The sequence below is a fragment of the Patiria miniata genome, unplaced genomic scaffold (assembly GCF_015706575.1).
Source record: "Patiria miniata isolate m_02_andy unplaced genomic scaffold, ASM1570657v1 HiC_scaffold_2, whole genome shotgun sequence".
NCBI classification, from domain to species: domain Eukaryota; kingdom Metazoa; phylum Echinodermata; class Asteroidea; order Valvatida; family Asterinidae; genus Patiria; species Patiria miniata.
The window spans coordinates 8,248,325-8,265,305 of NW_024037058.1; the positions used below are offsets into that span (position 1 = coordinate 8,248,325).

The 16,981-nt window shown below is 40.3% G+C and overlaps 1 protein-coding gene across 2 annotated transcripts in view; it reads right to left on the reverse strand.

The window, feature by feature from the left end:
• Window positions 1–16,981, reverse strand: part of LOC119726286 (zinc finger protein 236-like) — a 36,189-nt gene that overhangs the window by 11,866 nt on the left and 7,342 nt on the right. Inside the window, exon 1 of one of the 2 annotated variants that reach the window (XM_038197931.1) lies at window positions 609–915. The exons of the other annotated variant lie outside the window; for it this stretch is intronic. Within the exon in view, the coding sequence (XP_038053859.1) occupies window positions 609–699 (91 nt within the window). The 5' untranslated portion in view covers window positions 700–915. Of the gene's footprint in view, window positions 1–608; window positions 916–16,981 lie in introns of those variants that run through there. 2 annotated transcript variants of the gene reach the window in all.

Genomic DNA, 16,981 nt, shown 5'->3' on the forward strand with positions numbered 1-16,981 from the left:
ATTTGAAGACATAAAACAAATACGAGAATACAAAACAAAAAATACAGACAAAGTGACTGTTTAGATTTTGGAATCTAAGTACATACAGTAATTATCAACTTCTTTTCAGGTAGTTGTAGTTCATTTTCGGTTTTTCAGTGCAATGTATTTGATACACACACTTCTATTTAGTTTTATTTGTTCAATCGGAACTCGACAATAAGAACACAAGAATTGCTTTCCCAGTTAAGAAAAGATATGTTTACCATGCCCTAAAACAAAGAATGTACTTGTACACAATCATTTTGCGTTATCAAGTAATTGTCAAGAAATTGAACTATTGCTAGGAAACGGCAGGCTTGACAACAAAATGTACATTCTGTCATCTTATAACCAAGTGGCCAAAGCTGATCTGGAAAACTCAACATGCAAGTAAAGTTAGAATCATTTCTCCAGAAAAAACATGTATTTGCTGGATGACGAGTTGCACTAGTTAGCTAAACAGCATTTTTACGATAAGCTTGATTGTTTCCGCAAGACTAGAACTCCCAATCACCATTCTTGTTGCAAAGTAAATTTCTGTGATCGCGTGCCTCTTCATGTGAAGATAATCAGTAATACATACATACCCATCCGTGAATGCGTCACTTGACAATTCAGTCCAAACCAAATCCTCGACAGAGTGTGCCGCAGAAACGGATTGATAGTGTGTGCACTCATACAGCACGCCGCTACAAAAAAAATTGATAGTTATTGCTGACCGGCTTCAGTGCTGTCTGCCCCAGTTGTCAAATTGGCAGGTTGTACGCGTCAAGATGACAGGTCTTTCCTTCACCAGGCGATTTAAGTCCCGCCAGTCGGTGCGACGCGACACAGTGCGAACGACGGCTTTAGTACGGACTGAGTAGTCACTCCAGAAAGCTGATGGGATGCAATCAGAGGCCTACTCATGTTCAACCATTTCCTTCAGTTGAAGACAAGAAAGAAAAAAAGCCGGGCGTTCAACGGAGATGGCTGGATTGGAAAGATACGTGCAAAAGCGTGGACACCCAAAAATGAAACAAATCTGTGATCATCGCTCTCCGCAAACCAAGGGTTGCTCATCTTACCACCGGCCTGCGACAAACAAATCTATCATTTCATCTCGAGTAGGTAAATCTGTCTTCCACCGCCGTCACGTGCAGGAGAGAGGGTCCGAGCAGGCCCTCGTCAACGACGTCTCAACCAAACCAACCAACCAAAAAGAGAAGGAAAAAAAAAATTGCCAGCGTGTTTTACTACCTATCCCCGGCGCGGGGAGTGTATCACCGGGCCCAGGATCGCATTCGCGGGCTTGAAATTTGTCTGACGTAAAGCGATATGATTAAGAACCGGTTGGATGAGAAATTTTAGGATGTGCCACTTGCAGAATTTCTGGCTAGTGATCTATACGCCTAAGCGTCGGAGAAGACAGCTCTGGATGCTAGCTTGGGATAGGGTGTGCCATGCTATACCCATCTTTAGCGTTCAAAGTAGTCGGCCGCAGGCAGCCCCGGGGGGCTATTAGTCTTACCTTCCCGTTAAGAAACTCTTCATACTCCTCCGATGGCCCAGGAAATTAAGGCAATTTGGAGAGCCGCGTATCGGATGCAATATGGACAACTCCAAGTAAAAAAAAAAACGAAGAGAAAAAAAACGTCATCATATACACGCAGGATGGAAGATCCAACCCATCCATAAAAAAAAATTCTGTAAAGTTCTGACATAACCAGATTATATTATTTGCGATGACAGGGTTTTGGTTTTGGTGACAAGCCGTTTAATAGCATCGGTAATCCTAGCGGACACTCTACGCCAAGTTTTCGTCCAAGTTTGAGGGAATCTTCTTTAACTTTCCTGTTCACGAGATACACTTTTAAGATAAATGGACGCTGCTTTGAATTACACCCAGGAACGTAATGTTGATCAACAGACTCCGGAACCATAAAAAAAAACCCACCAAACCCAACACTAAATCTTCTTTAACACTCAACACACTTGTAACATGTCCTTTTTTTTTCTTACTAATTTTCTTTTTTTTTTACTCAAACTAGTGTTTCATTTAATACAGGTAGCAATTTCACGTTCAATGACCGCTTCAACGTCCAGGCAACGACGTACATGTACCATCGCATAGTCCCCAAACTCTACTCAATCTATTAAGTTTCACCAGTGGTTTGCAAACTTTGTTATTCCAAAGGAATTGGTCAGCGTTGTAATTTGTGTGTGGAGGGGGGGGGAGGGGGAGCTAAACCCAAGGGAGGGGCTGAGATATGACAAATGAGTGTCGACAATGGAGACCTCTCTGAAACCAAGGGGTGTTTGGCTGGTCGAAGGCCGGTCATGTTTGGCAAGACTTTAGAGTTACTTTAAACTTTAGAGTTATGTCGCTTTTTGAGTTGGGGGTTTCAATTTTCTAATCCTGTGTTTATTAAAGATTGCAGCCACTGAATTTTATCACAGCACTGGAAAAATAACACTTGTGAAGCTGAAATGGCTTCAAGTAAATTATAATATTTGCCTCGGAATATTAGACTTTACTGTTCCAGAAATTTTGAAACTCTACATGTACTTCAACAATTTTCTACTCACTAAAAGTTATTATTCACATGCAGACGCAGTTTCCAGGAAGTTCAGAACTGACGCGTTATGGAGGAAACAGATGTTTTTGGAATATAAAGTAAAGGATGTCGTTTTAGGGAAATTATCAGGTCTTTTGTGGGGAGATGGGGAATTCTCTTTGTACTGGTACAATTAGAAATTTAGTGATTCAAAAAACAGTCATCGGAAAGTCGATCACAACAAATTTGGTTGACAGTTGCTCACTGTATCTCGCAAATCCTCGGCAGAAATTCTACTTCTTTAACTAGAAAGGATACCGATGTGCCACTACATGTACTTTGTACACTGATCACCACTAAAGTCAGTCACATCATGGACACAGCATAAAGTCATTCTGAAATATTCTCACAAAAATTTCAGAAATCCTTATTTAATAAAAAACTTATGATTTCTATAAAAGAAAAATAGAATGTCCAAATTTCAAACCACATTCAGTGTACATGTACCGGTACATCACCATTCAGTTACTGCACATGATAGCCCTAACAGTCCTGAATCCTCCAATTTCAATATAATTTTGGACAACCCAGGCTAGGGAGTTAAAGCCATAGAGAAATCTGTTATGAAGCTGTTTGGGATTAAATAAATACACAAACACTTCCAACAATCGCAAACCCTGATGTTTACCACAAGCATGGAGCTATGTGTTAATGTGGGGATTAGCCAAGCCAGTGTAAACCAATTTGCAGATTTAAGCCCACGGACTAGAGTTAATACTTGATTGAGTGACTGATGTACCTGTGTGAAGCCATGTTCTGCAGTGGTCCATGGCATTTTTCCCCTGGGGGTAAATTGGTCCTCCCCCCCCCCCCCCCCCCCAAGATGGGATGGGCTAAAACCTTTGGAACAATTTAAATGAACTGAGAGTTTCAAGGTTTTAATTATGATCGCTAAAAATCCAGACAGAAAATCCTTCATACTAAAGTTTGTTCGGCTGCAGTACATTGCACATGTGTACAAAAATGTACCTAGTACATGAACAATCACGGTTCTGTTATATTGGATTTTTTTTTTAATGTAACCTCGATAAACATGCCAATGTGGAAATGCATGATGTCAATAAGTCATGTGACCAATATGTAAATTAACTACTCTGATTTTTGGCTCCGATAAGCTGTTACTTTGCCGACCCAAAAACCCACAGGCAATGTGTGTTCATGCAAGGTTGTACTTTTGAATCAAGACCTTGTTCATGAAACCGTTCCAATCAACGCCGGCCCGTCTTTGCTTCTCAGGCCTCCAAGGCTAAACCTGTCCAAAATTACGTCCTTAGATAACCAAACGACAATCACCCACAGTGCATCGGTCAGAAAAACCCGGTCAAACGAGACAGCATGAATAGTGGCTACGGGAAACCTTCTATTCCTTTTGGCATTTTTGTTTGACTTGATGTCATTTTGTTAAACTGAGCACTAGCAATGATGTCCCTGCGTCCATCTACACGCATAAAACACCCGGAGCCTATGGATAAAAGTCAGCACCGCGACAGATCCCCTCCGCAAAATGGTTTAGTGATTGATGTCTAATCGTGGAGGCTGTGATTCCCCCAAGCCGTCGATGCTGAAATGATATAATTATCGGTGGAATAATGGTTGTAGCGGAGGGCTCGTTACGCATCGCGGGCCCCCAAGGCTTGCCAGGCAGGATGATAAATGCGCCAATTTTTTTTTTTTTTAAATGGGCACTGATTCTCTGAATCGGAAAGGAAGAGTCATTTTTGTATCGGATAAAGTCAACAGGCTGGAAAGCATCATCTATAAGTTTCCGAGACATTTTTTTTTTAGATTATGTTTGCCTGAACCATGTGTGCTTAAAGAGAAGATACAACATTTGCAAACATCAAAAAATTAAATGATCAAATTATCACAAAATACCTTACTGAATTGTTAAGGAATGACAGTCTAAAGCATCCTGTAAAATTGTGGCTCCTGGTGTGCTGACATTTTCACGAAAACTGTATTTTTCCAACGCTCGTCGGCCAACCAGCGTTGGAGAAAACTGGCTTTTTTTCAAAAACTGCTCCAAAGTTTTTATATTTAGTTATTCTGCATTTTCATTGCAATTGATTACACACCTATGAAGGGGTACAAGCCTGCTAGACTGATTGTTAGACCTCAATTCCCCAAAGTCTTCACATTTCTCCATTTCATCTTAAGTAGGGTCAGTGAACCAGACTACAAGAACGTGATTGGTTTTCTTGGTTTTTCCAGCGTTTACAAGCCCAAAACTTTTAACAAGTCAGTTTAACAGTATTTGCTATAACATACTAATCCTCCAAATCCATTTATTTCTGAAAATTACAGCAAAAGCAAATGTTGCACACTCCCTTTAAACGTTGTTGAACTAGATCTTCATTGGATTTCTAAAACTAACAAATTGGGCAACAATTCCATGAGTTTGTAAATAAATTAGTTTTTATTGTTTTGACAGATGTTGGCATACATTTGTAAATCCATCAATGCTCAAAAGTTCTTAGAAACTGCTCAACTAATCAAGGCATGCTTGGATTTCAACTTTTCACCAATCATTGTATCATCACTGTCAAGAATTTTACAAAAAATTAATTCTTACAAACGTATGTATGACAAAACCCACTTTTTCAATGAAAAATACCTTATGACGACGACAGCAAGTGTGTGTTCCTGAAATCTGATTTAAAAATGGCTTCTCGTTTTTACCTAGTTCTGGAATCAGTTTTGAACTGTAATGTACAATAACCCTTTAGTCACTTCCCTGCTTAATATTACTCACTGTAGCGCCCGAAACCACCAGAGCACTTCTATGGTTTATGTATTCTTCTGTGAATAAACACAATGTAATACAATGTTAATATTAACCCATTAGCACGTGTACTACATTGTATTACATTGTGCACTTTCAATGTATGTATGTAAAAGCTACATGTACACTCAGATTTCTCTAAATTCTAGTCAATGGATTCAGATTGGCTGTTCAGTAGAAGTCTTTTCATGCGTCCAGTCTACACAATAGGCCAGATTAAGCCCATTCGTTGGCATTATGGGGTAATCCTATACAACAGCACTGCCCAGAGGCTTACAAGTGTCAGCCAGGCAGTCAGAGAGATAGGTACAGACGTAACAATAGGACACTAGGCTACTCCTCTGGCACCAGCAAAACGTGTACACCGTATTGGAACAATGATGACATTCATGTACATTTTAAAATGTACTGTATTCCAGGCACCGACTGCTGATATTTAAAGGGGCTTTAATTAAAAATTAAGCTGTCTCTTGCATCACACCCCACCAAAAGTGCTGTAGTCTTTAATTGTGAAGTTAGCACTCAATTGGAAGAAGAGAAGATATATACAAAAATTGTACATGAGCATGAACATACTACAATGTGTGTACTCTTACGTGCACAAAATAAATTACAAATTACAAATTTGACAAGCTATCAGTTCATTGTTTACTAAGGCATATTCTTGGAGCACAAAACAATACTACGTGTCAAAAAAACCAAAACTACACTGTGAAATTGTTAAGGGTTTCTTTGTTCCTGTGGAAGGGGCTGGATCGATTTCCTGCCTGCAGACTACCTCCAATTTCTATCCTGACAACATCCCGTAGTGTCTCTGTGTAAATCGTTACTAACTCGGGAAAAACTGTACCACAAGCGTTGTTGCTTCGAAGGATCAAAACTCACCAGGTTTTGCTGTCAATGATTTCATTCACAAGACCTCGCAGCGACCCGCAAATGCTCGCAGATGGTTGAAAAATAAATTCCCCCATTATACAATAATAAAAACATGGCTTGCAGCTTTACTGCCACTCAGCAGTTTTGACGAATCAGAGATTTAAGGGGGGAGGGATAAGGGGAAAATGGTGTTTTGAAAGGACTCGATGAAAAACTATGAAATGTCAAGTTATCATTGCCGCAGCCACGCTTTCTCAAACCTCACGAAATGCTCCGAGCGACGACAACGAAAGAAAAAAAAGGGGGAGGAGGGAGAGAGATATATAGAGAGAGTCTAGGGCCCACTTTGCCGGCAGCTTGGCCATTTACACCGCGGCGCGCGCTTCCTAAAGCGGCCCCGGTAGCCAAGGGGGCCGGAAAAGAGTCGCACTCGGCAAATTGTGCGGCGAAACCAGAACCGGCGTTGCGCCTGGGGCAGCCTGTAGCTAATACTGTAACAAGTAGGGCAGCGCGGATATGTGTCCACTTGGCCGGTGATATGGTAGCCCCCTAACTCGCGCTTGTCAGCGGTTGGCGCTGACGCTGCATGCCGCTTTTGCCGGGCCGGACCCGCTCTGGATTGAGGGCTTGAAAAGTCGTCACAGCCGTATGACTTTTGGATGAGTTTTTAATCAGGGGCGTGAAGAACTAAGGCTATCAGACTTTGTACCGGAGCACTCTTCCAATTTACATTTTGTTACTCCTACGGGTTTATGGTAACATGTAAACGGATACACAGACAGACATTATGGTCTGGGATAAAGCGATACAGCCGCTGAAAAATCAAGATAATGCCAACCCCCTTTCAACCTTAGACCAGTGTACACACTGTAACCAGAGTCTTTAAAAACTTGGAGTGGTGGGCAAGACCAAAAGAATGAGTGCACTAGCAAGCAAAGGATAAATTGTGTTTTTAAAATTTGTGTAGTTTATACCAGTAATGATTCTGATACATCAATGCAGTACAATGTATCACAATATAGTAGTACAATATATTACACTGTATTACAATGTAGTACAGTGTAGTACAATAAACTGCACTTGTGCTCTGTACATGTACCGGGGTACATACATGTAAGTACTGGGTTAAATCTATGGTTAAATTCATGTTGCTGACAAGATAAGAAATATTTGCCACAATACATGAAGATATAGGCCTACTGGTACTTGGCAAATCCAGTTTAATACCAACTAAAACATCCAGCAAAACATAGGCCTATTACTTTTCGTTGGTACCCAGCTGAATTTTCACTTTTTTGCAGATTTTTCCCCCATTTTTTGGCTTAACACTCCATACACTTACATGAAGGTCATAACCATCACATACATGTACATACGTTTTACATAGTTTCAGGAATAATACACGTAGTCCCATAATGCAAGCTGCATAGAAACCCTCAACTTAAAATACATCATTTTGTACATGTTTGTCTGTTTACAACTTGTACACTGCACGTGCCTGCCATTGTTTCACCACTATCACAAGAGGGCGCTCCATACATGCCAGTGCACAAAGCAATTGCACTAAAAGATACTTACCGGTATGTCAACATTTAACCTCAAAAACAGCTAAATGTTGTTCTCCGAAAACAGCCAAAAATACACTGATAGTTTATTCCCCCCCAAAACATAAACTTCGCAAAACAAGTAAAAATACTGCAATCAATTCTTTTTGGATAACTGATTGTCATGAACTACACGGCCATAAATGATCAAAACCAAACCCCCATACATTACATGTACAATCTGCTTATTGTATTATGATCTACCTTACATAAATTTAATGAAAAGTAATATGTGGGGGAAGAGAAAATTTAAATTAAAAAGTAATTCTAATCAGACTGTCGAATTCAATGATGTGTATTCGGATTAGAACTTTATCGCACAGTCGTATCGGTTTTCACACTGAAGTGTCATTTTCGGGCTCGTTTTCGTTCTGATACTAATTGGCGACAAAACTCGATCGTCTTTTGGCTGGGAAAAATAGGCGACAAGTCAGATCATGGTCTGATCTCGTTTTTCACAGTTCAAAACAGCTTGCATGTATTTTTAATTTTTCGGCCCAGAACTCAAAAGGATTGTTTTTTAAGGTACCAGCTTGGAGTTATTAAAGATTGAGACCAAAAAGAGTCTGGTGCCTTGTTCTTTCTGCGTTGCTTTAACTGTCTTTACTATTGGATTGGAATTTGTATGATAATATTGGAATGGCACTGTTTAAAAAAATTCAGTGACAAGCATGTGAGAAAAATTGTTGTTCTTTAGTCCGTTTTTAGTCTCATGTTAGTGATTATTCAACACATTTCTAATGAAATTGCTGTCAAGATATTAAGGATCAATGATTTATTTAGGTTGATAAATATCCAATACATGTACTTTAGTTCATGCACCCACTGTATATGAACAACTGAGCATGTAATCAAAAGATGACCGGAACTTTTTCATTCATTTTGTTTTTGTGCTTCACGAGTTTGTTATCAAACCTCTGATTGTTCCCATTCTTCAGTCTCCCCAGATTAATTGACAAACGGGCCCATAAATTTTGAAAGTCTGTATCCAGAGAATCCCCCCCTTACGCTTCACGGGTAGCCAAAGTCTGGAGACCGATGCGGTATCTAGGTTAATGACTAATGCCCCTGACAAAACCTAATACCACCGAGCACACATGTGGGAGCCAGCACAAATTTACGGCCTCTCACTCGCCGGTGTATTCTTGCACGCTCGGCGAGGCTCTCCTTACCCCCTCGCAACAAGCGCCGGTTAAGAGGCTTGCGCGTATCGGCTTACGGTGTGCGTTTCATCGGTGCCCCGCTACCAGAGACCGTTGTTGGATCTTGCCTCCCTTTACTCCAAACCGTGGTATCGACCTTTCATGACAGGAAGGTATCCGAGGCGTATCTCTTTGGCCCGGTGTATCGGGTGTACGTTTACCGGGGACCGGGGAACCGGTGTGGAGGAGTCTGGGTTTTTGTTTCATGTCGGGGCGACATGGATAGGGAAGTGGGGCCGATGGAGTAGCTCAACTATAGTGGGCAAACTGTTTGGACAAACACTTCTATCTCCTCTTACTACTTTTTTTTTTGTACCTCTCTATCCGAGACCATCATATCTGGTGATGATCAGTTTTCCCAACTCTTTGGAGTTCGCTGGATGCATGACAGCATTCTTTTAAGTTCTTGGATATCCGCAAGGCTTGGGGAAATCGGTCCAGAAGTTTTTCTGCATGAGTAGTGTGTGTACACTAGCAGCAGCAGAGGTTGCAACTCTAGGAAGTCAGGTGTCCTGGTTTTGCAAGGGGAAGTGCCTTGTGTATCTACATCCTGGATTCTCTTGTTGGAAACTTGGCGATCAGCTATCAAATTTGCCTTGTTTATCTGGTTGGAGTTGCAAAACAACATCTGACCAAAGCGTGAGTCTAACCAATGTGGCTATCTAGAAACTGAAACATAGTGCTATTTTTTCTTAGAATTAAACGGAAAGACCACACTTGGTGTATTTGTGCATAAAATCTGTGAGCCAAAGCGGATGGCTATTATGTACATGTACATACTAGGGTTGGAGGCCAGTAAATAGGCCTGAAATTGCCTACGCCAGCAAAATAAAATTGTGCATGCCCTAAATTGTTTTGCTGTAAAGAGCATTTTGTGGGCCATGAACTTGAGGATTTATAAAAAAAAAAAGAAGGGTGGAAGCCATGCACAGGACTGCGAGCGCTAAAACTGTGAAGTTTGGATGAAATCGGGCCCTACAAATGTCTCTATTGTGCAATGGAGCGCAGGTATCAATTTTAAATTAGCGATGGGCTTAAGGACTTCTTTTAGGGGTGATAATCTTCGGTTGAAATTTTCTCCCGAAAGTCATTGTTAACCCGCCAAACATTGAACAGAAAATGAAAGATGATGAAATAAGCTTTAATTTGATGGGTGTCTCAGACACCTTGGAGAGTTGTGAGTATTTTTCCTGAATTTCGGAAGTGTGCCTATTTATAACTGGGGTCTATGGCAGTTTTTGTCACTGGTCTGCAACCCTATGGTAGTTTTGTTCAAATGTGTCCGCCTTGGTTACACGGTTGTTGAACAGTTGAAAGTTTCAGCCTGCTTCTTGTACAGGCATGCCCAAGCCCATTCAGTGAATTTGAGCCTAAGAAACATACACAAAGAACGTGCCATCGATTTCGTGCAAAGTGGAGGATTTTTAAGGATTCCTCGCAAAAAAACCTCTTCCTCACAAAATTTTTTTTTTTCATAAAGTTACTCTACCCACGCTCTTCAACATATCAGTTTTTTCTTTCTCCTGACAAATTTTCAATACAAAACAACCTCTTGATGATGTTGAATTTGTTGAGTAAAACAAAAACTTGTGAGATTTTCACAAGTGAGTGGGGACAGTAAATTTTGATCAAATCTAAAAAAATCTCTTCGTAATCTGTAATCTGTTGAGTATGTGTAGAAGAAATATTGAAAATCAATGAGTAGGGGGAACGAAGTTAAAATCCAGGCTTGTGCTCACAGTAAACCTAAAGGATATGTCGACTGGGTAAAATATAAAAACCGAAGTAAGGTTTTATACTAGACAGGGTCGTATCACACCATATCCTGTTACTGAACAATGCCTGGAGCCGGGCCCCCTATCCAACCGGTACCAGGCACCAAGGTTGACACGCTAGGGTCACCGTTACCGGATAATTCATAAAAAAGGTCACAGTGTTTTGTTGGCATTTTTCTCTGAACGACACACACCCCTTTTGCTTTGAAGAGGGGGACCGGTTTATTGTAACGGTTGGTATATTTGGAAATTGCAACAAACCAAAGAAAAAAAGTTACCCCTGGATAACACACCCCCACGTTTCTTTGGACAGGGAGCTTATTTAATGTGCACTCCAGTTAGCACCAGGTATTTGGAAATCTTGAATCAACTACAAAATATTGTTGAAGGTAAAAATTTTATAACATGTGCAATCATTAAAAAACTACTAAATTATTATGAAATACATGTACCTTACTTGACTGAGATTGAATAATAGTCTCAAGCATCCTGTGAAATCATGGCACATAATGCTGTCAATTTCAAGAAAAGTGGAATTTTTGTATTAAAAAATACTGAATTTATTTCATATACTGCACCCAATTTACCAAATTTAGTTAGTCCACATTTTGTTTGCACTCGGTTAAACACATCCGTGAATGGGTGCAAGCCTGTTAGTCTGGTTCCCTGACCTGACAATTCCCTGACGTAGAGGTAGGGTCAGGGAACCAGACTACAAGAACAGCATTTTTTTTCATGGTTTTTCCAGCATCTTTATGTATAAACACAAATCTTTAAACAGGTCAGTGTAACAATATTTGCTATAAAATACTAACCCCCGAATTCCATCCATTTCTGAAAATTACAGAAAAGCAATTGTTGTATTAAAGATCTGTGCATAAAACTACACGCATGTACACATATCCCAAGTCTGAACTTCAGGGAAAAAATCCACTAGGCCACTGGGCCAGTGGCTCAGGAAATGGTCCAGACCCAAAAGGGTTTTGCTTGGCCGGTTTACAGTGTACAGTGAATATTCAATTGAACTATCGTAGGATAGACTCCAATAGTTTGAATGCTTTGAGGGATTAACAGTACATGAGTTAAAGGGAAGATACAACATTTGCAAACATCAAAAAAACGAAATGATCAAATTATCACGTAATACCTTACTGAATTGTTGGGGATTGACAGTCTAAAGCATCCTGTAAAATCATGGCTCCTGGTGTGCTGACATTGTCAAGAAAAACTGTATGTTTCCAATGCTGGTCGGCCAACCAGCGTTGGAAAAAAACTGGCTTTTTTCAAAAACTGCTCCTATTTTTGTCATATATTTAGTTATTCCACATTTTCTTTGCAATAGATTACACACCTGTGAAGGGGTACACACCTGCTAGAGTGATTTTTTGACCTTACAATTCCCCAAAGTCTTTAAACGTTTCTCCGTTTCATCTTAAGTGGGGTCGGAAAACCAGCTTACAAGAAAATGACTGGTTTTCTTGTTTTTTCGCAGCATAAACAGGCCCAAAATGTGAAACAAGTCAGTTTAACAATATTTGCTATATAACATGCTAATCCTCCAAATCCATTTATTTTTAAAAATAGCAGCAAAAGCAAATGTTGTACATTCCCTTTAACCATTTTACCTTTTTAGCACTTGTGTAACATTGTACTACACTGTATTGGCACCGTGATAAATCCATAAATCCATAGAGTGCAGGGAGGGTTTGAGGCGGTACAGGGAGTAATAGGCAGGGCAATTTGGGGCGGTACAGACTACAGAGACTATTAGGCTTTAAGCAAAAGACAAAATCACGCTGAATTTTGATGGTGTGTATGTAAAGAAACCGAGACCTGTACAATGTAGAGAATTGTTATGTGCTGTTGGAAATCCTGTAGCTACATGTACATGGCACAATGTACTTTCCTAGAATGTACATTAACCTCCTGCTATCTGAACAGTCACGGACAGTAACAAAAATTCAAAGCTGTTCCCCTGCCATGCTTTTCACACCACCTAGTCACAAACAGTCAGATCACATTTCAAGCAAAGAACTGTGACTAGTCAAACGCAGTCATCACACAAAGCAGGCAAGTGGTAGACACAGCTGGCTTATTAATCACCCACAGTCAAAGCATAGCTGCATCAAGTTACATAAACAGCCACAGCCAGTCAATCCTGCATTGTGAGCAGGCTGGGAGCTGTTAACTGTTGAAAACAGTCACTTGATTGATTTCGACTACAGGGACAACTTGGCACAGAATGCATGTTTGCGTAGGAGGGTTAATGTACCTGATACACGATTGTGCTGTAGTAAATCATGTATACATGGTGCTTCCTAGAATGTAAAGCAAAACTTGTCAAGAAAACCACAAGTCAGCCTTAATATATGGATAAAGCATGTACCAGCTGTAACCACACTGTCGTCAAAGCAAAGCAATTTTTGTTTGCAAAGGATAAGTGAACAACATTGTTCAACATTGATTAAAAAGCAACAATGGGACTCAAGTTATAGTTTTTCATATGTCAAAGGTCATGTCATCATATGTCAAAGGTCACCTTTCCAACTTTCTCACAAACAGTTTTCAACTTGTTGACATTTAAAAAACACAGATCCAACCATGTACTTCTACGCAACAGTGTGTTACACAAACACGCACACTGTAAATATGCTTCTTTTGTCATCGTAAAAACGAAGCCCTACTGGGAACCGGTGGCACAAAGCTACACACCCACGCATAGGGTTCATTACACCGGCCCCCTGCCCCACTGCAAAAACAGCCTCGTACTGCAAAAAAATGAAAGTTATGAAACCGCAGACTTCTTATGACCTCAAAAAATATGCCATTGGCCTAAAGGGCTGGCGTTGAAGCAGGATATGCCAACTATGTCCCCTTCTGCCCCCACTCTGCTAACATGAGGAGGAGCGAGATTATGGGGGATAAAATTACAGGCGAGAGAGCCGGGTGCTGGCCCACAGCGTTGGGGCTTGTATGACTCAAACAAAAACTTTTTTGGAAGTCTCTGTGTAGTATGTTGGTGTTACCAACAACAACAAAAAGAAAAATTGAAAAAACAATTGTGGCAATCGAATAAAAAAAACAATGTTGCAATTTTTTCCCAGACATTTCTGGAACAGCTTTTGTTTTTGTACGGATTATTTTTGTTTCTTTCTTTTCTTTTTGTTTTCCTTTCCTATTTGTTTCTCTGGGGTTTTCTTTTTTTTATTTTTTTTTTTATTATTATTATTTTATTTTTTTGGGATTTTTTTTTTTGGGGGGGGGGCAAATTCGAACATAAATTCCCATGCAATTTCCTCAAACTGAAAAAGTCAAGGTACATGTATGCAATTGCAAGCATGCTCTTCCAGCGAGCTTAGTCCATTCAAATCAACTGCATGCCATGCGGATGATGCAGGAAGGAATGATTCAGAATGTAACTTGTGGTTTCAGATAAAAATTTGGAAGGTTCGGCAGGGTCTACTTAAAAATCAGCTGGCTTTTTTTTGGAGGGGGGGGGGCGGGCGGAGGGGCGCTGACTTCATACAATGTATAACAGTTACATGTGTGTGAAAAAGCTTTAATTCTTAATGGTCTACAAATGTACATGTTTTTGCTACCCATTTTTTTTTCTGACATGGGGTGGGAGAGGGGCTAAAGAGGGACAATCAAGCAACTTCAGCCCCTCGGCCTCTCGCCCCCCCCCCCTCCCCCTTCACCAATACAACTCACAACCACAGATTAAGTTCTGAATCTACCCTTCATATTTACCATCTTTTTTTCCCCATTTGATGAAATATGGAATTGCTCATGAATATTCACACTTGTAGACTACCGCCAGATGGCATTTGTCCCATTCTAAAAAACACTGCTTGCGTTCACCCAGCATGTCTCCTAAAGTAACAATCGGAACACAGACAACATAAACACTGAATAGTAGACCATTATCATGTTGCAGCCATAATTTTTTTCCCATTCAGATCAATGTAACCAAAGCGAGGCTGGAAGGAAAAATAGTCTGGTTCCTTTTTGCACAAAAACATTATCATTCAGTACTGTTATTGGATACAGGGAACATGAATAAAATGGTGGAAGCATTATAAAGGTCTATACGTTCTAACATTTGACCAAAATGTCAGCCTCTTTCAATGATGTTAAAATAAGCATTTAAAAAACAAATTTGTTCTTTTTCTTTTTTTAATAATTGATGCGAAGGTCTGACTTTCGACCTTTAACCTGAAAATGTCAGCCTCTTTAGACAAAGTTAAAATGAGCATTTTTAAAAGAATTCTCAGTTCTTTTTTTCAATAATTGATGCGGCGACACTTGAAAAATAATAATGCCCATCGCGGGTCAAGAGAATAACATGTAACGGTATCCCGCAGGGGAACCGGTGAGATATAAGTTTAGCAATGCCACGGCATAGGGGCAGTTTATCACGCTACGAAGATTTATCCTATCGTATTGCAGAGACTGAAAATTACAGTCGGTGTTCATGTCCTGTCCCATAAGACGCAAGAAAGCTTTTCTTCTTTCTTTTTCCTCTTGGTTTCTTGTCGGGTATCCGGCGTTTTATTTCCAGTCTTAACAGGATGGACGTTGGAGGGACGCTTAAATCCAGGGTAAGGTCTTATGTTGTGTTGGAAACAAGGTGGATTAAGAGGCTCGTGTGATCCGCAAAGGGGGAGCTTTGCCCCTATCCCCTGCCACAGGTCCGCACGAACATAAGCCTGACATTGTCTGCCTGCGTCTCCCCCTAAACCTATATTCACAATATAGGAAAGCTGCACAATTTCTGACCATCTCACCAGGCACACCTACGGGTGGCGCTTCCCCTATTATAGTATGACAGGAAAAATTGAGCATCCCTGCATGCTGAGAAAAGGTGACCACTCTGGGAAACTGTACATGTGCCAAGTGGAGAACAATAACTTCCCCCCACCTTTACAGAAACTTAACTATGTCTGGATACAGCCACCATTTTGAATATTCCCATCCTGAGAACCACTGATGGCTTCTGTCAGATTTTGTTTGATTTTGCAACAAGGGCCTGTTGTTTTACCTGTGAATGTAAGATTCTGTTGGATTCTGCAGGCTTCGTGTGTTAATAAAGCATCTAAGTCTTACCAGTCCACGTTTGCTTTTTCTGTGAACGTCTTGGTACCGAACACTGACATGTCGAGTCAGACACCCCACGTTTGAATTTATCCAATCAATCTGCGTTATTGATTGAACAGAAATTGAATTCAGGTCAAGTCCACCATTTAATTTTTAAAATAGTCATCAATTCACACTACTTTCAGTGTGTTATAAATTTGAATGATTTCTTGTCTTTCAAAAATACCTTATTATTGCCCTTGATTGGATGGGCCCAGTCAGGACACAAACTAAACGCAAAAAATTAGGATGTTACACACGTACATACAGATCCTACATGTTTATGCCCGGATGTGCTGTATTCTTAACTTAAACGCTCTGTTGTTGGATTCTGCTGGTGGGTATCGTGTTGGGAGGCTCTGAAATATTTAAAGGGATACCAACTGCAAATCTTTACTTGCTGCTTATCATGTAAGAAGTCCACATGTATGTCTGTTCGTTGCCATCGCTGCATGAGAGGCCTAGTAATATTATACTAGAGGCTAAAAGAGACCCACATTTTTCCCTGTTTTTCGGGGTGGAATATTTTGCATGAGTAACAACGTTTTTTGTTTAAAAACGATTTCAGAGTTTCTGAACTACCAGCAAATAGTTACGGCTGGATGGTTATCGGCAGGACAATGTACGCGTGAAGTTGAGCGTGAAGTTGAAAAGTGGTCTATTTTTGTGTGAGGCAAACCCTTGATGGCCTTTTGTACTGGAATTGTTAACCCTCTGCCATTCATATTATTATGCGGACAAATAGCAAACAGAACAGACTACATATGTATATAGTATACAATTTAGACTAGTGTAACAATTTGTCACAATCTCAAACAGGCCATCCTCTGGTTTAAAAGGGAGGGATGGTGCACTTTTCACTTGTTCTGCGGAAGCCCTTAACTCGCAGTCCAGTGATTTAGCAAGATGCAACGTATGGGAAAATGCATGACTTACCAGCTTTATCTTCCACCGTCATCCGGATATATTAACATACAAATTGATCACA